The following is a 22,276-nucleotide window of genomic DNA, read 5'->3' on the forward strand; positions in this document are numbered from 1 at the left end:
TTTCCTCCCTCATTTACATATTTGAGGGAGACAGAATAATGCAAATACTTTTCAATATTATGCAATAAATAAATCACTAATTACAACACCCTCAAAAACTACCCTCTAGTTAAATCAACAGCTCTGACATTGTGTCATAATCAGGACCGTAGCCAGAGTTTTAGAAATACTGAGTCCCCCAAGTGCAACCCCAGCCACCCTATGGCATTTTGACTATACGACACAAGACATGTATTCCCACCACATTTCTGTATGAATTTAACTGTTTTTGGGAAGTTCTATCTCCCTACATAATGGCCTAAATGTTTCAAAGCCTTTCCCTGCAGTGCTGGAATTTACCAAATCCTATTTTTTGTGTTTCTGGCCTACAACAGTCCAATTTAAGGATATTGGGCTAGATATCAGAACCAGGCCTACTCACCATGTAAATGTGTTAAATTATGGTTAAAATTCTAACAGCATCGATAACATGACCTCCTAAATGATAGCTACGGCCCTGGTCACTATACACTGAACAATACTACATTGTAAGCTTGACAAAAACTGCAGAGCTGGTGCAGTGGTTTGCATAAGACTGTACAGGTGAACAAGGTACGCTGTAAAATTTAATAAAAAACACACACACAGCTTTTTTCAGTAAAAATGTTTACTGGCACATTATAGTTGCAAATGTTATAAGCTACCATATTGTAGCAGGTATCACCCGTTACATTGTAAAGTCTTGCAAAGGGGGGCTGAAACTGTCTACCAGGACATCGCCCTCCCCTTTAAGATTGCTTTTTTCATTGCCCTCTGAGCCTCAACTAACAGCAACAAGCAAAAAAAGAAAAAAAATCTTGTTACACCAACATCAGGTGTGACATTCGTGACTGTTGATCACATTCAAATATACAGAGAAGCAAGGTAACCATAGTAAAGCTGCAAATCAAATACTACAAAGCTGCAGGCCTCCCCTTCTACGAATGCTGCATTCTCCATCAAGCTTTTTTTTTTTTTTTTTTTTTTTTTTGGTATTTACACAATAGTGAAGAGGCACTTCTTGTGCCCGTGTATGCCTACAGGAGAGGTCAGAGCTACTAACTTGCATGTTTAGCTGTGAAGCATTGCTTAAAGCGTGGCCAGCAGCGAGGTTCAGTGTATGGCTTCACAACCAATATTAAAAAAGTTCAGCAGCACCCCCTTATGGCCATGATAGCAATGAAGGCAAATCCACAGTGGAGTCCATCAGTGCAGTGGTTCTGATATCCGGCCCTGCTGTTTCCAAAGCAGGACGCTAGGCTAGAAGTATGATGGCTGTGCCTGAGCCAGTGAGAAGAGGTGCTGGAGTTGTGAACTGTAAATCAAAGCCATTTGATCACATTATCATCCGCAGGAACTGGAGCCGCCTGCTGCCCAACGATGAGAATCAAAACCTGCTGCTTTTCTGTGTCTTTATCACTACTTTCACTCACAAATATCTCACAGTCAGCCTCTGGCGCTCTTCCACTCACACAAACTTAAATATAAGCAAATTAATATGTGACATGAGGGGTATCTCCAGAGAATGCTAACTGATGATTTTTGCTGAACCTTTTAAACCATTACTGTGTTTAGTTATTGTCTGAAAAGTAGCATCAATTTTTGAAAGAACAGTGTAAAAATGTAGACAACTTTGTTGATGTAATTGCTTAGGTTTAGGGACCATTTTTTTCTCGTTTTAAAAAGAATCAAACTGTATGTATGTATGCTTAAATTATGCTAATTATAAACAGTGAATCAGTTGCCTTCAGAAAGTAAGAGATCCAACCAGAAATTAACTGCCTATTCAAACCAAATTACTGATAAATACAATCTAAGCTAAATAAGCAATCCTCTATTGGAAACCCCCTTAGAAGAAGAACTTAATCAAAAAGAAAGCAGTTTAAAAACTTTTAATATATATATTTTATATAATGTATAGTTAACAAGACAATGTGTCTTCCAAATTTTGAGAAATAGATGGACAAAGAGAGGAAAAAAAAAAAAAAAATCAAACAAAAACAAAACAATGACAAACAAAAAAGGTCTTGATGTTCCTTTAGTGAAGCTCAAAGAGCAACCAACATCTCTTCCAGCAAATGTGGAATATAATATGCCTGCGTCAATAGGAGCACTTCTAAATATGCTGTCTTGAGCGTCGGACTCAAAGTATGCAGGTTTTTATTTCAACTAAACAATACATCAGCTGGTATTGATTAGTTCCCCCTTTCTGCAGGTTGAAGGTTGGTCAACCAGCTCATGTGGCGTTCAGTTGGATTGTAAACCTGCAGACATACAACTAACGTAGATTTAAGTGCTTAGAAACAGCATCAAAGAAAGCACAAACCAACAACTCTAAACATCAAACGTGGAATCATTTGAAGTGTTAAACGTCCACCAAGTCAGTCAGTATTTGGCCTCATTATAACAATGATTGAACTCTCTCTCTTTTTTTTTTTCTTAAAATACGGGAACATTCAAAAGCTTATTTTAAAAATATTTTAAAAACTTACAATGATATTACAAATAGAAAAATGAACAAAAGATTGGTGCCTAACTCTTCAGCTAGGGAGTGACAATTACTGGACCGAGGACAGCGAATGGCTGTGTTCGTCTACATTGGTCTCTGTAGATGGGCTGGAGAAAAGGCTGTGGTCAAGTGTCTAGTCTCTATTCTCCTCCTTCCTTCCATTCTTACTGTCTTTTAAACACGCTGAGCAACTGGCCTTAATGAAAAAAACTCTGTTGGTCGGTCAGTCAGAAATATTTTACTGTGTATGTGTTGATGCAGGACACAGCGACATGGACTGCTGCATCATTTTGAGTTAAATTAATGCAGCTTTTAAAGCAAAAGGTAAGCCATGCAAGACATCCCAGTTTCTAATCCTGACTGAGTCAATTTAGCGCCAAGCTGGTCACAGCTCACCATAAATTACATGCTTGTTCCCTTTAAAGAAGGCCATTGAGTGTGCCGTGTAGTGTCCTCTCTTGTCGATATTCCAGCAATAGTTCAGAGTTCTTAAAAACATGCATAAAAACAGACACAAATGGATGGTTGAGAATCAAAAACAGTTGTTCATACATTCTCTTGCGCTCATATGCACACTCGCATACATTCAAACATCCACTCGTCCATTCGCATACACACACGTGCAGTGCAAACACAGAAATGGCAACCCTCCTCCCCTTCCCCCTCTTTCCCATTTCCCCCCTACTGTAGGAACGGTCCCACACTTGATTTGTAACAGCAAGTTCCAGAAAGAGCACTTGTTAAAAAAATGAAAATGAAAAAAAAAAAAAAAAAAAAAAAAAAAATCACAAAAAAAAATGCAGAAATATGGCTTTACATTTAAAACCGTAACAATCGATGAAATAAAATTTTGTCCCCCCCCCCCCACCCAGATCTTTTCCATTTTCCTAATTTTGATTATACTTCTTAAAATTCTATCAAGTACGTTTGTATATATATGCAGTCTATGCATGGGTGGGTTTTGTATGCAAGTGTGTGTGTAGCATGGGTACAGCTGGTAAAGAGGTGGTACTTGCTGGCATAACCTGGTTTCAAAGTGTCAAGGCTTTGATGTGGTGCCCAGTGTAGTGCAGCAGAGGTCCTGCAGGGAAGCCTGAAGCGAACCCTGAGAGGACGTTCAGAGACAAAGCTGCCAGTCTGTCCACACAAACCTGCTGAGGTCAGTCATTCGTGGCCTGTGTGTTCGTTTCATACTCTATGATCCATGGCTTATCCGATTTGCCAGTATGTGTGTGCGTGTCTGTGTGTGTGTGAGAGTGAGTTAAAGACCAAATGAAAATGTGTCTTGTGCCAGTTTTTGTTTGTGTCATTCGAAATTCCCCCTCCCCCCCCACCCCCCCCCCAGCAGTGCAAGTGTGTATGTGGGATTGGGATTGTGTATTAGCCTGCCTGCTTGTTCAAAAGTCTGAGCGATCATTCCCGTACGCTGGCAGAGTATGAGAACTGAGGGAAGTGCGTACGCTGATCTGAATCCTCTGCATCTAAACTGTCATCTGTAATATCCAAAAAGAGAGAGAGAGAGAGAGAGAAAATGCTTATTACCACATAAATCTAGTTGTTAAACACAAATGAAAGATGCACAGAAGCAGATCTACTTACACTTGTCTGGAGGAGTTATTGTAATGGTTTGTGCTGTGAACTCATCATCGAAGTAACGCGTGTCCGTCTCTGATGTTACCTGGGGCTTGAAGGGTGGAACGAGCTGAGGAGGAGATGAAGGAAACCAGTCATTTTAATATTCAGAACATCTTGTTTGAAATGTCAAATCATTATTTTTCTCCTCCCGGTACCTCACCTTCTTTTCAATGACATCCTGCCAGTTGATGGAGGTGAAGAACTTGTGGCTCATTACGTCTTTGGCATCGTCTGGTCCTCCTCCGAGCCTGTGGAAAAAACAACAACACTGTCACCACCCACTCAGCCACCTTTTTTTTTTTTATACAGATAATAGTGTAAACACTATCATTAGAAATGTGCAAGCACTTATGCTGTGTTGTTCTCTTATGTCTTGTTTTGACCAATTTCTGGACAAATTTATTCTTCATTTCCTTACTACTTATAGGTGCATGTGTTGGTAAGCCTGCAGGCAGTGCTCAATGTGCTAATATTAGCACTTCTTCGACTGTTACCTGAAACACTGGGGATCGACCAAAACAACAATCAATTATGTCCTTGTCTACGGCCATTACCCTATACCAAAACTAATCAAAAAAGGAGCTAGGGCTTAAATAACGTGGTTTGCTGAAGACATGGTGCCCCCGAGCGCTGTGGAAGATGAGAAGGAAGGTTTCAGAAAACTAATCAAGCACTACAGACGAGGTGCAAAATCCCAGGAAGACGATGTTTTTCTCAAGCTGTGCTGCTGCATCTAACGGAGCCACACATTGAGTTGAATGGATATGTTTGCACAGTGAAACAGAACATAAACGGGAATCATTTCTTTTATCTTTAATGAATAGTGTGTTGTTTACCTTGATATTAATAGATTTTAACAAACAAACAGCTTGAGATGTTTTTCTAGATTAGTTCGGTTTTTGGTTGTTGCTGTGCGTGCCATAAAAACATCTTTCAGTGCAAAGCTTCTTAATTTAAAAATATCAGTTGGAGATTATTTAATACGACAAGTGAAGCCTGACTGATAAATTGGCATGGCTGATATTATCAGAAGATTTTAGCTCATGACAGATACAGTAGAAGTGTGTATGTCCGTCTATATCTAACAAGAAGTAGCAGGGCAGAAATGCCAAAAATGTACTTCAGAAAGTGCTTCCATTACATAGTTTCATTTTCAACTGTATCTCAGTCACAACTGTTATTTGTGACCAAATGTGACCATTTTATTTTTACTAAATTTAAGGGATCCCTATCAAAAGCAATTATGCTATGTGTTAAAAAAATGAATATTGGCTGATATTATGAAAATATTTTCAAAAATCTCAAATAAAGATATCAGTCTCAAATATATAGGCTGGGTTCTAATAAGAATATCACAAACAGTACCACTGCAATTAATTCTTATTTTGAAAGGCTACATGATACAGTAATTAATGTTATGTATTGCTGCAGTAATTTGGTGCCTACTGAGTGTTTAAAGAAACAAACTTGAGCAATATGTCAGTTAATACTAATAAAAAAACATATGCTTTCATTTTAAAGATATATTTGTGACAAATATCTTTACTCTAACTTATTTACAGTCTTGCAAAACAATGATACAATACTATAATGGAAACTACTGTTAGATTATCGTGTGCTCATTTTTACCCCAATTATTCTGCTATCTCAATTTTTTATAAGCCATGCTAGTGGCATGGCTCTGGGGATGGCAATGTCGGTCGGCCTGTCTGTTGTTCAGACGGTCCACCAGTCTGGAGCAGGCTATAGGATGGATGATTGTCATGAAATTATTATTATTATTATTATTATTATTATTATTATTATTATTATTATTATTATTATTATTATTATTATTATTATTATTATTAACAGTTCCCAGAGGACAAGGCCTGCTGTCTTTGGTGATCTTAGGACTTCTCCTCTAGCACCATGAGGTCAAAACGTTATGACCAAATAGAGATGCACTGATCGATCATCATTATCTGACAAACTGATATGAATCCTGCTGTGTGTTTCAATCTGCATGGAAATAAGACTTTTATGTACCCACCAGGGTTTATCTGCACCACTGACAAATATTTTATCAGTATTTTACTTTGAGTTGACTTCAATGAACTTGAAAGTTCATCATGTAAAACCAAATACTGTGTTCATGTTTTATAAGAACAATGTTTTATGAACATACAATTGAATTTTCTATTAAAGAAAAGTTATAAAAATGTTTGTATATATAGTTCTTAAAAAGGAAGAAAATTGAATTCTGGCAAAATCGGAATCAGCAGGTCAAACTTTTAACAAGACTACATCAAAACCTAGTGTATGGCTGGACCATGTATGGTATATATTAAATGTTCATCTGCAATTTTCTGTAGTGGTCTCAGTAATATTTGCAGGTAAAGTGTACTGAAGTAACATATCACATGACATGGCTAAGCTACGTTTGAGTAAAAACAAAAAAGGGTATAAATGCAGTTGCAAGAACGATACTTTCAACTCATATCTTGGGATGTCTGATTTGAAAGAGAACTTATTTTAATCTTTAATTCTAATTATAACTTTTCTAATTATCTGTTAACTCCCGCTGCTCTTTCATCTGTTTCACTCTGAGGATTTCTCTTGTTTTTCACTTTGCATTGAGTGTTTTGTCAGAGTGATCGTTACTTGGGGTGCTTAAACTATGTGCTCTCCTTTATGCCTCCATGCATCTTTTTTCTGCCTCTTTCCCGGTTGATGATAATGGAGGCTGCGGTGGAAATTGTAAATGAAAGTTTTGTCAGCACTTTGGGTGCAAGTTCAGGAGGCTTATCTCCACCCAGTTACTTCAGTTACAGTCAAATCAAGTGCACCACAGCAGAGGCCCCACACTAACCTGATATAACAGCTACATGAGTCACATGTTTTACCTGCAAGATTTGTGTTTTAATGCTGTTGTTCAATGTTTGTGATGTGAAAGCTTGGTATTAGTTCAGTTATAAAATCCAAACGCACTGCGGAGCGTCTCTCCTGCCAGCTGCTGACAGCGCTGCCAGCCGAAGAGTCAATCATACTGGTCGGTAGAGTAGGAGACGGTAGAAGACACCGGTACGCGTCTGTTTAAACAGGAGTTTAGCCAACTTTACTGCATTTAACACTGCAGCTGAGAGCGTCGGAGCGCAGAGCAGGAAACACAGTTACTGCATCGCACTGCTGCTCTTCTTGCGCTGATTCATTTTTAAAGAGCAATAGCCAATGTGGAAACTCCCAACAAAGCCGACCGACCAATGGTGTAACTCCATCACTCACTCAGTCAGTCAGTCAGTCAGTCAGTCACGGACAACCGCAGTTATGGGGCTGGTCTGTGGCCGCTTCAGCCAAAAAAAACGGAAATCGGAATTGGCCAAGAAAATTGCAATCTGTGCATTGCTACTAACATCATCTCTCAGCTGTACTTAGTGTTTCAAACTAGCAGATGTTGTCATGATAAGATGTTAAACTAAGATGGTGAAAATGGTAAACCTTATACATGCTAAACATCAGCATGTTAGCACTGTCACTGTGAGCATGTAAGTATTAAGCTCATAGAACCGCTGTGTTTGGAGCCTCAAAGAGCCGCTAGCATGGCTGTAAACTCTTAGTCTTGTTACTTATTCACTAGTTAGCTCTAAATTATTCCTTAACACAGACATACCTTTGTTTGGGATCCTTTTTGAGCAGGCCAGCCAGCAGGGCCTTGGCCTCAGGAGCCAGGTTCTTAGGGAAGCGGATCTCCTCCATGAGGATGAGCTCAAAGAGACGCTCGTGGTCCTGGTTGTAGAAGGGCAACCGTCCACACATCATCTCGTACATGACCACGCCCAGGCCCCACCAGTCAACCGCTCTTCCGTAGTCATTGTCTTCTAGCACCTGGCAGGGTAGAGATGGGAAGAGTTGTGTGAGAAATAAAACAACTGACGTGTCCATCCTGTGACTGGTCCATCCTGTGACCAGTCACAAATTTCACAGTGAAATTTACAGATAAAAATCAACATCAATATGGCAATCAGCTCTACTGGTTTTCACCAACACTGTCCAACAACAGTGTTGACAATTGTTCCAAAGCTTTCCTACCAGACATCCCACACAAGTTAACATTAAAGTAGTTAGTATCTAGCCCTGTAGCAATCAATGATCATAATTCTGGTCACAAAACATTGATGTCAGAGTCCACAGCCATTGTGGAGTTACCTCAGGTGCCAGGTACTCTGGAGTCCCACAGAAGGTTTTCATGGTGGCACCGTCTGTGATCCCCTCTTTACACAGCCCAAAGTCTGTTATCTTTATGTGACCGTCTTTGTCTAACATGAGGTTCTCCAGCTGGACAGAGAAAGAGAATCACTTGATGAGCAACCATGACTACATGACCCTAAGAGAGTAGTCAAAGTGTTGAGTAAGAAATGTTCTTTATCAAGAAGCAGCTCTCCAAGAACTGACATAAGAGGGATCTTTTTTTTATTATTTGTAACATTTTTATAATGCAATCATCAGCAATGTCATTGCACAAAATTATCTCTTAAATTAATACTGACAGAGTAAGAGGACACCTTACCTTTAAATCCCTGTAAACTACATTGCGTGAGTGTAGGTACTCCAGTGCCGACACTATTTCTGCACCATAGAACCGCGCCCTATCTTCTGTGAACACTCGGTCCCGGGATAAATGAAAGAAGAGCTGCAAAAGAATAAAAAAGTAGACACAGGAATGAAAGAGTAATTCCTCTGTGTGATATTTTATCTCATAAAAATCTGTCATCTCATCTTTGATGGTAATTTTTCAATGTGTGCATTTAAACATTTCTGGGTGCACCTCTACAAGCATTTAGAAAATAGCTTTTTAATCTGAATATTGGATTAACTACCTGCACGGTACATGTAGTAACCAAACCCAATTTCTACAATGTATGAGTGTAACAATTAAGTCCAAGAATGATTTGATTTTCATTCAGCCACCACTCAATCTGATCAGGTTGGATTTCAAACCTTAAATCTATACAAAGTGCTGCAGCATTTTACTACAATGAGCCATCTTTCAGAATGTCATCGACACAACAGACATGAATGTAGGTCAGATGAAAAAAAAAGAGAAAAAAAAACAACTTACTTCTCCTCCATTTGCATACTCCATCACAAAGCATAGCCGGTCGTGTGTTTGAAATGCATATTTTAGTGTCTGTGTAGGAAGAGAAAAAAAACGCGTCACTGCATGTACTGATTAAATGACACCTTAATATTGGTAAGCTCCAAATGAGGCAATGGTGCGGGCACTGGTGACTGACCGTTAGAAAGGGATGCCGCGTATTTTGGAGAACTCTGCTCTCTGTAACTGTGTGCGCCACCTCATCCTAAAAGGAACACACACATGAACACACACGTTCAATACATGCAGTGAGAGTAATATCACATAGTGAATAGATAGTAATGCTGCGCCAAAACAATTTCAAATATATTTGAATGTGATTAGCACTAACTTTAGCAATGATGACTTCTTTGCGGAGGATTTTCATGGCGTAGTACATCCCTGTGGCCTTCTCCTTCACTAGGATCACTTTACCAAATGTCCCTTTGCCCAGCAGCTTCAGGTAGTCAAAATCACTCATGGTCTGTAGGGATAATAGCCAAAGATACACCATGACAGAAAAGCTCTATGTTAGGCATAATCACCACAAGACAAAATAGAAAATAAACGGTTAAATAATATGTTGTCCTCTGTTCACTTTAAGGTTGTTTCACCGAAAAAGCTTTGAGAAAGAGGCTTAAAGTTTGAACAACTTGCTCAATAAAGATGAGCTTAGCTTGACAAACACAGCAAACACTCAGCTGCCAGACACTGCTTGTGCAAATACTGACCACTTTTGTGCGGGATTTGGACACAGCAATCTCCATCTCCTCTGTGCCGCTGCTGTCACTTGGTGAGCCAAATTTGATCTCCATGGGCTCCTCATCCTGCTGCTGACTCTTCAGGCTATTCGCCACAGCCTGGATCGATCGCATCCATTCCTCCCTGACCCAGTAGAAAGCACACATTAACCTTATCAAATCTAGCCACTGTCATGTCTAAATTACTCTTAATAGATTCTCTAAGAATATGAAATGGCACGAGTTTTGCCTTAAAATATAAATCGTTGTTAGCAATAACATATTTTAATGAATTTCTTATATTCAGACAGATGGCAAAAAAGTTGTGCCATCTTAAAGGAAAAAAAGGAGTCGAGTAAGCTAAGTTTAGAAGGTAGAGGATAATCTGTGTACTATTTATCTTGGGGCTGCTGGGATTTGGTACTTGGCAGAGCCGATGTAAACAAACCCCAATGACGATTGCTTGGGTTAGGGGTGAATAATCAGGTCTAATCTGGCACTGAATTCTATTTTGAACATGATGGTCTTTCCTTCTCTTACAAAGTAAAATGGATTTCACTGCCTGTAATGAAAAATGGCCCATTTAGACTCTCTGTGATTCATTTGTGAGCATGTTTTTCCTTGTGTTTTACTTCCCTTACTTAAAAAAAACAAAAACTCTAGACACAGTAAGACGTACTTCTTTCAAAATATAATTTTCGTTGGCATTATTTCGATATCATTAACGGTTGAACAAAATTGCAAGCACATTTCCGCCGTCGACATTATAAACACTGTCAAATCCATTTTAATCTACAGTGGCGACTCAAGGCTAAGGGTCTAGGACTATGTCCATACTAAGCTCGCTAAATCTGAAAACCCATTTTGTCTTTTTCATTTTGGCCTTCTGTTAAGCCAGTGTTTTTAATGTCCAAAAATGCTTTCCACAGTGGATACATTTGAAAACAGTCTAACTGTGTGTTCCTTTTTTTTACAAAAGAAACAGCTAGACATGGTCAGTACTGTGTGGCAGTAACGTTAAGAGAACAACTTTTAGTTTTTTTCCCACTTACTTTAAATGCCAAATAACTGATCATGATAAAAGATATTCGCTCTTTAACCTGCATTTATGTTTAAGGTTCCTTAAACTGTGGATCACGTGATACCTGATTTTGATTGACATCAATTCCCCATTTTAAACTTGTTCAGTTGTCTGACAAAACAAAAAGAAAAGTATGTAAACGAGAACAACTAAATGTTATGTTTTGCTATACTGAAACTCTGAGCAGGAAGAAGACGTTTAGCGGTTTTCTTATTGTTTTAGTGTTTCAGTGTCAATAAACAACTTTTCAGAAATATCCTGAAAGCAATGATGTGGACAGAAGAAGTACTGGCCTAGGTAATTTAAAAGCCCGCTACAGGCTGTGCTCTCACATTTTCACAAAAAGCTGCTTCAACCTCATAGAGAGAAAATGAAACCCTAAGAATAAACGTCTTTTACCTCTCCTCATTGCTGTCCACGTGGAAGGTGCGCTCGATAACCGAGGTCCACTGCAGGCAACGGATGACGAATGTGTTGGGCCTGGGGCGTTCTGTCTTCATCAGCTGGCATTCTACAAAGCAGAGGCACATCAGCTAAGACTGAGGAGCTGAAAGCATGAACACCAAAACCATCTCTGCGTTTGTCGGCTGAAATGGAGAACTAACCTGCGACAGAGAAGTTGTTGAGTGGTGGGAGGCTGTGATCACTGGACACCTCGGGTTTCTCTTTGTAGCCGATAAAGGAGCCATCGCTCTTTAAGATGAAGTAACGAGGCCTCCATGTTTTAATGTATTCACCTGGAAAAACAGAAGATTCATGAGCAAGCTGAGGGTGAATGTTTGAGTAAACATCGATGCGTTTTGGCTTTAATATTACTAAATACACTACTATGCATCACAGTATTGTTACCACCGTAAATGACTAAACTAGAGTAAACTACTAATTTTATCAGCCACCTTACAAGCCTACATGGGTGCGTATTAAATAATTTAAAAAGAGATTTTGAGATGGACTATTACTTTAATGTAGACTCAGATGATGGACTGTGAACACAAGGGGCCCCTTACCTCTCTTGTGGAGCCATCCTTCTCTCACAACACTGACTTCATTCATGCTGGGGCAGAAGACTGTCTGGGTTGGGAGGGGGCTGCAGACAAGCTGGTGGAAATCGTGCAAACCGCTTCTACTGGTCAAGTGCCTGACAGTGGCTCAGATAAAATACATGTATCATGTAATGCCTAGAGGAAGAGAACAGAGAAAAATACTGTTGATGCAGGATACACAATGACTCTCATGTTGTCAATAAAATGTGAGAACAACGCTCATGGCAGGCTGGTGTAGCTTCACCAAGTGATCATGAGAACATCAACATTCATTCAGACAAACATCACAAAAAAATACAGAATGTCAAGTGAATACATGAGGAAATAAAAACTTCCACTGACTGACATGTAGGGCTGTGAGCAAAACTGCTGCATGACTTCACTCGCTTAAAACAAAAACATAGCCTAAGGTAATACTGTTTTATTGCACAGACACTTGCCTTTTTGCCTTTAGAAAAGTCAATGTGAAAGGGCATGGGCTCTAAAGGAAGTTAAACTACAGCCAGGGAGGTGGAGGTGAAGACACAAAGTGAAACTGATTTCTCATAACAAAGGAAACTTTCTGTGAAATGCTACTGAAGCCTATCGAGTTGTCACCACCGCAGTGCGCTGGAATACATTCCTCATCTTCACTGTGTTGCCTTGAAACACAACTCCACAACAAAGAAAACTGCTGAAATCTGCACATCTGCTCACCACCTCATATCTGACCATCTGACTCTTACTACAGTGACAGCCAGAATGGGAAACAGATATTAAAACTCCAGACAACACTCCCTGACATCTGCCGGTGTTTCAGTGTCATGATATAAATATGGTAGATCTTGTAACTCTGGTGATGCCATATAGAAATCAAATATGAAACATGTTACTGGTCTAACAATTAGCAAAATGGCTGCAATGCTCTGTATAGTCAAATGTAATAGCCTACTGTACCACAGCTCATGCTGAATGTTTGTGGAGAGGCCTTGGTGATCAGGGTCAGCCCTGAATCAGCAGCTTATGTTAGATAATAGGTTTACCAGAATTTCACAGTATTTCAGTGAAAGTGATGGGGTTGAATATTACAGTGCATACAGTCACCAGGCCACAAAAAACTGTTTGAACTACTTTGTTTACAAAGATAAAAAAGATAAGGCTTCCCTCGACTTCAGACTTTTTTATGGCCATGAGAGGTGCATCTACGGCTGCACAACAACTACTAACTTCTGTGGCTGCTTTAAGAGACAATACAGACCAAGCACTACAACTTTTCACCGCACCTACGTTACAACTTCAATGGACAAAACAGGACATCAACAGCAGCTAACATCTAACTAATGAAGCGTTAAGACAGCTCGGTTTACATGCAGCACACTTGAGGAAACAACAAAGAGACAATAAATAGCAATTTTTTTTACAAGTATAGCTACCCAGGTAAATTGTGCCGTTTTTAATTCATGTCTCAAAAATTACAAACGGCACACAACGCGGCAACAAACGTAAACATGAACATTACGTTAACACATCCTCATCCTTCCAGTGTGGAAGCTAGGCTAGCTAACAGAAGCAAAGTCAACAAACGATACCTTCCAAGTCCAAGACAGGTAGTTAGCTTTTCTATCTCAGTTTGACTGTGAACAACTTGCTACGACACTTCAACCATAGCTGATGAGCAGTTTTGGCCAATTGGCGCGTCAGACAGCACTGAGGACACTGACCATGACCGCATTACGATCAAACAAGGCAGATAGCCAAACTAGCTTTCGAGCTAACAGCTAGTTAGCACGTCAGTTAGCGACTTGCGCTACTTCTCCTCATTGCCCCGGCTTTTCTTACCTCGGGCTTCAGCGACAAAAAAAATATCCCCCAGCTATCGGTCCTTGAAGAGGCTCAGAGGTACGCCGCACAAAGCTCCCACCAGTTATCACTTGAAGCTTGTGTGTATTGAACTCTGTCAATGATCACACAGCTTTAGCGGACTCCTCGCCGAGCTTGTTTTCTCCTCTCACAACAACAGCGGCGGCAGCAGCGGCAGCGGCAAAGGCGGCGACGGCGGCGGCAGCAGCGGCGTGCTCGGTTTGTTGCTACTGCAGTGGTTCACTGAAGCGTGTGTGAACCAGCGAGAGAATAAAGTCAACTGAGCTCCAACTTGATTGATAAATATGCTGAATACGACAACAAATAACTGTCAAATCCTAGACATATAAAAGCGCTTCTTTATGGTTATGGTTAGTCGCCAGCTGCTTCGCGTGGAAGCCCTCCGTCCCAGCCAGACAGTACAGCAGCCCCTCAGACGCACACAAAAAGGAAATGACGTACGAGGCCATAGAGGGTCCACTGCACCTGAACAGTCGGTGTGAAAGTACATCAAGTACTATACTATAACCTTAACCTCACCCCGACTGCACAGAGCTGGAGTACGGATTAATTTAGAGTTAGGCAGTGCAAAAATAGCTAAAAATGCATCTTCCTTCTTAACCAGTGTTCCCTCCTCCTCTATAAACCAACAGTTTCTTTCAAACCTGTTCCTGTTAAGGAATAAAGCACCAAGGATTTCTTTAGATGACCCATGCAACCAACTATTACATACCGTAATTGTGTCTACAGTGGAGTGAATGAAGAGAGAAGCAATGTTATGAAAGTAAGAAAATGTTTATTATTCACAAGTCATTTTCAAAAATGTCCATTTGTGGTATGTACTCAAAGGTGTGGTTCTGTCAGACAGCTTTACTCTGTTGTCTTTGTTGCTTTCGTTGCAGATAGCGAGCGCGAGCATCACTGACTGTGGCTTCATTGTTTCGCTTCTCCAGCTTCTTCAAGACGTCCTCTGTAGAAACCTCTGAAAAAAAGAGCAAAGTTATCTATCAGTTTGTTATTAAGCATGACAGAGCCTAAGCATGTTTTAACTTCTTTCAGTAAAACACTTTATCTAAGGCCTGCTATTTTATTCTTTAAGACTTAAGAAGGTTACAGTTTCCAAATGAATACTTGAGTATGAGTATGAGTAATTCTGAGAACCTGGTTGTCTTTTGGCCGCCTCCCTTGTCTCCCATTTTATCATCTCCTCATCTGTCACTTCTTCTCTTGCAACACTGCTCAGTTCATAAACGTCCACCTCATGGAGTTTTGGTAATAGGTCCTTCACCCACTCATATCGAATAGGACACGCTGTCCGGACATACATCCGTGAGGTCACCAGCACATCATGAAAGATGATCCAGTTCAGCTCTGCCTCCTGGTCAAACAGCTGGGAGCAACAAGGAATACAGATCAAAGGAGAAACCAGGGAGGAAGCATGGAAACTCCAGTTTGGATGCACAGTATCCAAAGGTGATGTGTTTTCTATGAAAACTGACTTTTATTAGAGATCTTTTTAAATTAATTGAAAAATACATTTACCGCTGATGATGGATGAATGTGAACCATGGATCCATGGCCATCCATTGTGCAAAATACCTTTCCAACAGACCTGCATAGCATATAAAAAAATTAACTAAAAAATATTCAAAACAAGCATAAATCTCACATTACTAAAGAGATATTAAAGGAATTCCAAATGAGACTTAAATATGGGTAATTTCAAATCAATCTTGATGATACCTTCTTGCGACGTTGGTGAAGTATCCTGTGCACAGGCATCGTCTGAAGAGTTCACTCTTATTGCCATCAAATGTTTCTACAGGGAAATCTCTCTTCTGGAAGGAGCGAGGATGCATGAATGAACAAAAATTAATAATCGCACTCAATTAGCACAGCAGTATGTTGACGAACTGAGTGCTACATTTACATAAATTACAGAATGGAGATCTAATCTACAAGGTTCATTATAATTATTAAAGTTATTGTATCATTAACGTGAGGAGCAAGATTATAGTTGCTATGTTTACAGTAATATGGTGTATTGGACACACAACGTGCTGCAGTGATAGGAAAATTAATCGGGTAAACTCCTGTACCTGCTGGAGGCGGATGAGGATCTCTCGCAGCTGAGTCTCCACACTGAAGGCAGACTTCAGCGCCCTCCAGTGGACCCAGTTATCTTTACACCACGCTGAGGGTCTATCACTGCAGAGTGCAAGAGCAAAACATTGATAATATCATCACATGACATCGCTGATATTTCTTTGTACAAACAAAAAGAAATAATGTAGATTCATCTTGCAGAAGTACTCAGTTAAATACAGTACCTGGATTTACACAACTGGAACACGCTCAGAAGTGTGGCGAAGTCGTTCATGCCGCCGCTCTTGGCAGCCAGCGCTCTGTGCTTCTTATCTGCCTCTTTCTGCTTCTCAGGGTGGCCTGTGGGGAAGTGAGAGGTCAGTCAAAGCTGTGTGAACTCCAAGATCATGTCTTCATTCTACACACATACATACTCTATTCACACATGAAATAAGTACATCAATAAATCAAACAGAACTTCGTTCGTTTTTTTCCTCCCTCATAGCACATACTTTTTGTTCTGCTTTAAAGTCCAGTGTGTAGAATTTAGTAGCATCTAGCTGAACAGACTTGGCAGGAATGGAATATAATATTGATAAGTATGTTTTAATTACTGTATAATCCCATGAAAACAAGAATCATTGTGTTTTTGTTACCTTAGAATGAGCCCATTATATCCACATAAAGAGCAGGTCTTCCATGGAGCCCACCATGTTGCGCCACCATGTTTCTACAGTAGCCCGAAACAGACAAACCAAACACTGGCTCTACAGAGGGCCTTTCGCATTTTTCGCGAGTTTTGTGGCCACCTTAGGTTGTCCTGGAAGGGGAGGGTGAGATGAGCAGTATTCAGTTGGTTGCAACTGAATACCCTCTAAATTTCAGGGACTCTAAATTTCAGGGACACATTTAGCTTCTCTCTTACTGTAAATATTAACCTCACCACTAGATTCCACTAAATCCTACACATTGCACCTTTAAAGCTAAATTGCTGACCTGGCCGGATGAAGATGTTCTCTACAGACAGCATGGCGGCCACAGGGAGCAGCAGGTCCTGGCAGCTGAGTGAGGCGGCTTTGAGCAGGGCCCTGGTGAGGCCTGGGTGCAGAGGGAACTCCACCATCAGCTCCCCCAGCTGGGTCACTCGACCTCTCCTACAACCCAAATACCAGACAGATGAAGCTCATGAAATTTCAGCAAGAACTACATAAACCCACTTCTTTTGTGCTCGGAAAAACCAAAAACTTGATTCAAGTTCACAGGTACAACCGCTCACCTGTCGATGGCGTCGAACTGATAAAGCTGTTTTAGTGCTTCTAGGATAAATCTCTCCTCTGGACAGTCCAGATAAGGGAACCTTAAAAGAAATGAACTCTTCATAATAAATGAATTATGAACTATAAGAAAGCACAGAATTACAAACAGACAGGATGGGTAACAGTGTACCTGATGACATCATGAACGCCCAGACACTTGAGTGTGAGTACCACTGCGGTCAGACTCGTCCTCTGGATCTCTGGAACTGTATATTCAGGCATGCACTTTTCCCAGAATTCCTTATTGTAGATCCGAAAACATTTCCCGGCTGAGGTTCTTCCAGCTCGGCCTGCTCTCTGCTGAGCCTCGCTCCTAATCACGGAAAATCCCCCCAAAAATCCAATCCAAATCTCAGTTGGCAAGCTTTTCTCATAGCGTGGTTGTTAGCACGGAAGTGACTTAAACAAAGCTATTTTCAGATTTTAAAATGACATGTTACTTTTCTCAAGACTCACTTTGAAATAGGCACCACCTCCAAAATATCCATGCCCACCCGTGAGTTGTGGTTGAGTTGTTTCACAAACCCGCTGTCTATGATATACCTGGAAAAGAAAGTGTAAGATTTTAATAACATTTACTTCACATCAACCATTTTTTTTGATGGCTGCATATCTGATAAAAGCAGCACACTCACTTTATTCCATTGATGGTGAGAGATGTTGCTGCAATGTTAGTGGCCACCACACACTTCCTTATTCCTGGAGGCGGAGGCTGAAAGATTTGCCTCTGCTGGTCTATGACGAGACCAAAAAAGATGACATCACACTGACTTTATTTAAATTTTTGATGTACTTTGCACTAAGAGAGGTGAACAGCTGCTGTATGTGTTTACCAGTGGGCATGGATCCATAAAGAGGTAAAATAAGAAGGCCCTCCACCGTCTGGTCCTGCACATCATAGCGGTAGTCTATAGATTCTGCTTTTTCATACAGCAAGTCGCAGGCTCGCTCAATCTCTGACTGACCTGTCAAACATGGTGGAATTAATGTGGCAGAATTCATCAGATTTAACATATACTCTCATCTCAGAGCTCCATAATTGTGTCTTACCTGTTAAAAACACAAGAATATCCCCAGCCATTTCACCGGTGTGAACATCAAAGGCTATTTTCACAACCTATGGAGCAAAAAAATGAAGCATTATAAGCTTTATAACCATAAAGAACAAAAAACTTTCTCCAGACTTAAACTCAGTACCTCTTTCACATAACCAGTGCTCTCTGTGTCTTTAGGTCCTACAGCTGAGCCAAACGTGCAGGTGACAGGAAATGTCCTCCCAGGAATAGCGAAGACGGGACAGTCGCCAAGAAAGGCTGAAAGTTTGTCGGTTTCCAAGGTGGCGGACATCACCACCACCTTCAGCGGGAAAGATCGGCCCTTGGTGGCTTTAGCAGGGTTGGAAAAGACTTTCTTCAGTAAACCCAGGAGAATATCCTGCAACAAATACAAACGGTTGCTCAATGTGTGTGTTGACGGATGAATAGAAAGCACTTATTGTTGATTTTGTAACATGACAAACTGTGCATACAACAGTATAGTGCGGAACTTATCAAATTGAGCCAAATAAAATATATTGACTTACTGTGTTGAGGCTTCGTTCGTGGACTTCATCCAAGATTACGACACTGTACTGAGAAAGTCCAGGGTCTGCCAGGATCTCTCTGAGCAAACAGCCGTCTGTCATGTACTTCACCACTGTGTCCTGGCTCAAACACAATCACAACTTCATATTATCAAATATTTACATGAAAGATATTGTATTCTCTGCATTTATATTTAGAGCTGCATTGTTTAGTCAATTAATTGATTAGTCAATCGCCAGTAAATTAATTGCCGACTATTTTGATGGTCGATTCATTGTTGTTGTTGTTTTTTTTTTTAGGGAAAATGTCAAAATTCTCTGGTTCCTGTGTCTTAAATAAGAATATTAACTGGTTTCTTCTTCCAAGAAAGTAAATGGAATATATTTGGGTTTTGGACTGTTGGTCAAGGCAAAACAAGACGTTATAGGTTGTATCTTGGGCTTTGGGAAACAGTGATTGACACTTTTTCTCCATATTCAGACATTTTGTAGACCAAATGACTAATGATTAATTAAGAAAAAACTAACAGATTAAAGGACAGGTTCACAATTATTCAGGTTTGTTTGATACTTTCAACATTACAGTCTTTTTAGTGCCAAAGTCCCTCTTTTTGTTACTATACTTCCACCACAGCTCAACAGGGAAACACTGTCTGAGGAAACACAAAGAGGGAATTTGATGCTAAAAAGACTGTGTGGCAGATATCCACTTGATATGACTAACTCAGACAGCTGAAGCCTCATATAAGCTTCAAATAAACTTTTAAATGCATCTTTGAACAAAATAACTGTGGACCTCCCCCCAGTGAAAGCACATTTAAAGGGGATCTTTTAATAGCCAGTATGAACAGGAGGAATGATCACAGCAAGCAAATCCTCTTTAAGTGTTTATATGGACTGTTGTTTTGAGACAGAATTGAAAAATTGTGACCCTACCCTTTAATCAATTACGAGAATAATCATTAGCTGAGCTGTCTTTGTCTCTCACCTGTGTTGTGCAGTCATCAAAGCGTACTTGGTAGCCAACCTCTCTGCCCAGAGTGCACTGCATCTCCTGAGCCACCCTCTGGGCCACTGTGATAGCAGCCACCCGGCGGGGCTGGGTGATGCCAATTTTGCCATCTTTACATAAACCTGCCCACAAAAGGTAAACAGTCACCACTCCAAAATGATTCACATTTTCATCCCACAGTTTACATCTCATAAATTCACGTCAGGGCTGCTGTATTAGTTTAACCAACACAAAAATAGTCCAGTCATCTCTTTAGTTGCAGAATTTAGCTTACCAGACAGTTAATTAGTTGGTGTACTTCATTGTAATAAGCAGTAATGTTACTTTCACAGTATATTATCATGCGTAAGACATCATAATGACAGCCTACCTGCTTGATACAGATACTGTGGAAGTTGTGTGGTTTTCCCGCTGCCAGTCTCACCGGTGATAACCAGGAAAGTGCTGTCTTTGACAGCCTGGATCAGTTTGGCTTTGTGCTGATAGATCGGCAGATGTTTCGACTCGTTTTCTTTTGAGTCCCATCTCGTTGATTTGGACATAACTGACCCAGCAGATATCAGAATAAGGAGCGGAGCAGACGGAAGAAATACTAACGTTAATCGGGCAGAACACGGCGTAGTTAGTGTCTGTGACCACAGACTGTTTTATGCTTCACAGAATAGATGTTTCTTTTTATTTTACTCCTCTCGTTTGGAAGACGACACGCTCACTCGATAACTTCCGCAAACTAACCCATTCTGCGTTTCTATTGGTCGAGTTGTGGCACGTGACCTAAGCTCCGCCACCACAGTAGAAGGTTTGCTGCCCTTTTTTAAGAAATCAAACTTTATGTAGAGAAAAATGTTGCAATATTAAATAATCGAATAAATTGAAGACAAAAAGTCAATTTTATTACATAGAAAGCCATAAGTCGATTTGTTGAATTTAACTACATTAAATCTGAATATTGACAGTTTTCAGAGTTTAGTCCCTAAATATTGATGCATGTGAAATTTATCCATTGATCAGCTAAGTCAAAATACATCCATGAATGTTTTACTTATCCATATATGTATTATTATATATTATTGTATTTTTATTTTATGTATTATTATCTATTATTATATTATACATTTTGCACAACTATCTAAAATAAACAATAGCCAGTTAAATTTTCCCTTTCTAAAGCACAACATATTTAGACACTTGGGTATATGCTATGCAAAATTTTGAAGGATACTTCTCTGACTCTGTTCACTAGTATTTATGTTGAATACAGCAAGCCTTTCCCCTATGTAATCATGAAATATTGAAGACCAAAAAGATATTGCTGCAGAAAATGTGAGACCTTTTTTGGAGGGTGGTTTGTTTTCTACTGCAAATGTTCATTATATTAGCTTGTAGAGCTACTAACATCTCACTAATTTGACAGTTCCTTAAAAATATAAGATGCACATCTTAAAGTGACCTCTACAATATATCCTATAATCGTTGTTTTAAAAATCCACAGGAAATGATAGTTTAAAGGAGGACTTTATGAATCCCTCTGTTAAAACATGCAGCTTTTCTACTAGTCATGTTTATGTATTCACTTGTTCAAAAACTTGAAGTGAGAAGTTCATTGTTTATCCATTAAAATGAGGCCCAGTAGCAGATTTAAACAATGGTTAAAGGTTCTGTATGTAGGAATCAGAAATTCCTTCTCATTAGTGACACCTGTGGCCATTCAATAAGCTGTAGTCAGCATCCTGGTACTCATGGCATGAGACTATTGCAGGTGATGTCTTTTTCCTTGCTTACACTTCTCCTAATTACATAAAAGATCTCTAACGTTGTGTTTTGCACTGTGTTTCAGCAAAGCATCTCTCACTCCCAGGCAGTCAGCTCCCCTGCTGTTTGTATGCGTGCTTGCTTGCTCACACACAAACACGCACACAGAGGCTCCTGCTGCGCTGTGGCTGCTGGCCAGTGAGAGCCAATCTGCACCACCCAACTCACACAATATGCATTAATCAACCACCTGAACCTGACCGACCCACAAACCACCAACTTTTTTTTTACCAACCGTGTTCACTAAACACCAGTGGGCTCAGTGAGCTGTGGCCCGGCAGCAATGCGCTGTGGCCGCAGAGCAACACACTGCGGTCAGGCAGCAACAAGCTGTGGCTGGAGAGCAACGGGCTGTGGCTGGAGAGCAACACGCTGCAGTTTTGTTGTGAAATGTTTGTTTATTATCACCTTGGACTACCAATAGGAAAAACAAAAGGGGGAAGCTATGTTCTGCTATCGCTCTGGAGCTTGTTTTCTGCTCCTTTGTTGAG

At 40.2% G+C, this 22,276-nt stretch overlaps 2 protein-coding genes and 1 long non-coding RNA gene across 6 annotated transcripts; 1 reads left to right on the top strand and 2 right to left on the bottom strand.

Annotated features, from left to right (window-relative positions):
* Positions 1–642: 642 nt before the first annotated feature.
* Positions 643–14,458, bottom strand: akt2 (v-akt murine thymoma viral oncogene homolog 2). 3 transcript variants are annotated; one of them, XM_042415283.1, is made up of 15 exons: positions 13,958–14,458; positions 12,104–12,274; positions 11,702–11,833; positions 11,496–11,607; positions 10,007–10,160; positions 9,628–9,759; positions 9,436–9,501; positions 9,261–9,329; positions 8,709–8,831; positions 8,348–8,476; positions 7,812–8,026; positions 4,323–4,410; positions 4,127–4,229; positions 3,917–4,020; positions 643–1,333 (listed from the first exon to the last, which is right to left on the bottom strand). In XM_042415283.1, exons 2-14 carry the CDS (start codon positions 12,147–12,149, stop codon positions 3,941–3,943), a joined length of 1,449 nt encoding a protein of 482 aa, XP_042271217.1. In that variant the 5' UTR covers positions 12,150–12,274; positions 13,958–14,458; the 3' UTR covers positions 643–1,333; positions 3,917–3,940. The 3 variants fall into 3 exon arrangements, with proteins under 3 accessions (XP_042271217.1, XP_042271216.1, XP_042271218.1); XM_042415282.1 differs by lacking the exon at positions 643–1,333 and having other exon boundaries at positions 3,849–4,020; XM_042415284.1 differs by lacking the exons at positions 643–1,333; positions 13,958–14,458 and adding an exon at positions 13,708–13,938 and having other exon boundaries at positions 3,849–4,020.
* LOC121899450 lies at positions 13,562–15,054 on the top strand. Of its 2 annotated transcripts, none has more exons than XR_006096701.1 (3): positions 13,562–13,725; positions 14,632–14,762; positions 14,881–15,054. It is a non-coding gene; the product is annotated as an uncharacterized LOC121899450 (long non-coding RNA). The 2 variants fall into 2 exon arrangements; XR_006096703.1 differs by lacking the exon at positions 13,562–13,725 and adding an exon at positions 14,459–14,538.
* Positions 14,755–20,713, bottom strand: dhx40 (DEAH (Asp-Glu-Ala-His) box polypeptide 40). The gene is made up of 17 exons (XM_042415281.1): positions 20,344–20,713; positions 19,950–20,095; positions 18,962–19,081; positions 18,577–18,813; positions 18,430–18,496; positions 18,213–18,344; positions 18,015–18,114; positions 17,836–17,922; positions 17,510–17,692; positions 17,340–17,420; positions 17,060–17,217; positions 16,309–16,423; positions 16,078–16,186; positions 15,722–15,816; positions 15,521–15,590; positions 15,140–15,368; positions 14,755–14,960 (listed from the first exon to the last, which is right to left on the bottom strand). Exons 1-17 carry the CDS (start codon positions 20,513–20,515, stop codon positions 14,839–14,841), a joined length of 2,223 nt encoding a protein of 740 aa, XP_042271215.1. The 5' UTR covers positions 20,516–20,713; the 3' UTR covers positions 14,755–14,838.
* Positions 20,714–22,276: the final 1,563 nt, after the last annotated feature.

Source organism: Thunnus maccoyii, chromosome 6 (genome assembly GCF_910596095.1).
Source record: "Thunnus maccoyii chromosome 6, fThuMac1.1, whole genome shotgun sequence".
NCBI lineage: Eukaryota > Metazoa > Chordata > Actinopteri > Scombriformes > Scombridae > Thunnus > Thunnus maccoyii.

What these genes read in the sequence shown, in the direction of transcription:
- akt2 (XM_042415283.1), bottom strand. Translation starts at nt 12,149, where the DNA reads ATGAATGAAGTCAGTGTTGTGAGAGAAGGATGGCTCCACAAGAGAG. An exon ending in CGCGGCATCCCTTTCTAACG is followed by an intron (nt 9,330 to 9,435) that starts GTCAGTCACCAG and finishes CTTCCTACACAG; the next exon opens with ACACTAAAATATGCATTTCA. An exon ending in TAGTTTACAGGGATTTAAAG is followed by an intron (nt 8,477 to 8,708) that starts GTAAGGTGTCCT and finishes TTCTCTGTCCAG; the next exon opens with CTGGAGAACCTCATGTTAGA.
- dhx40 (XM_042415281.1), bottom strand. Translation starts at nt 20,515, where the DNA reads ATGTCCAAATCAACGAGATGGGACTCAAAAGAAAACGAGTCGAAACAT. An exon ending in GAACATCTTCATCCGGCCAG is followed by an intron (nt 16,424 to 17,059) that starts GTCAGCAATTTA and finishes ACTTCCCCACAG; the next exon opens with GCCACCCTGAGAAGCAGAAA. An exon ending in TTCCAGTTGTGTAAATCCAG is followed by an intron (nt 16,187 to 16,308) that starts GTACTGTATTTA and finishes TGCACTCTGCAG; the next exon opens with TGATAGACCCTCAGCGTGGT.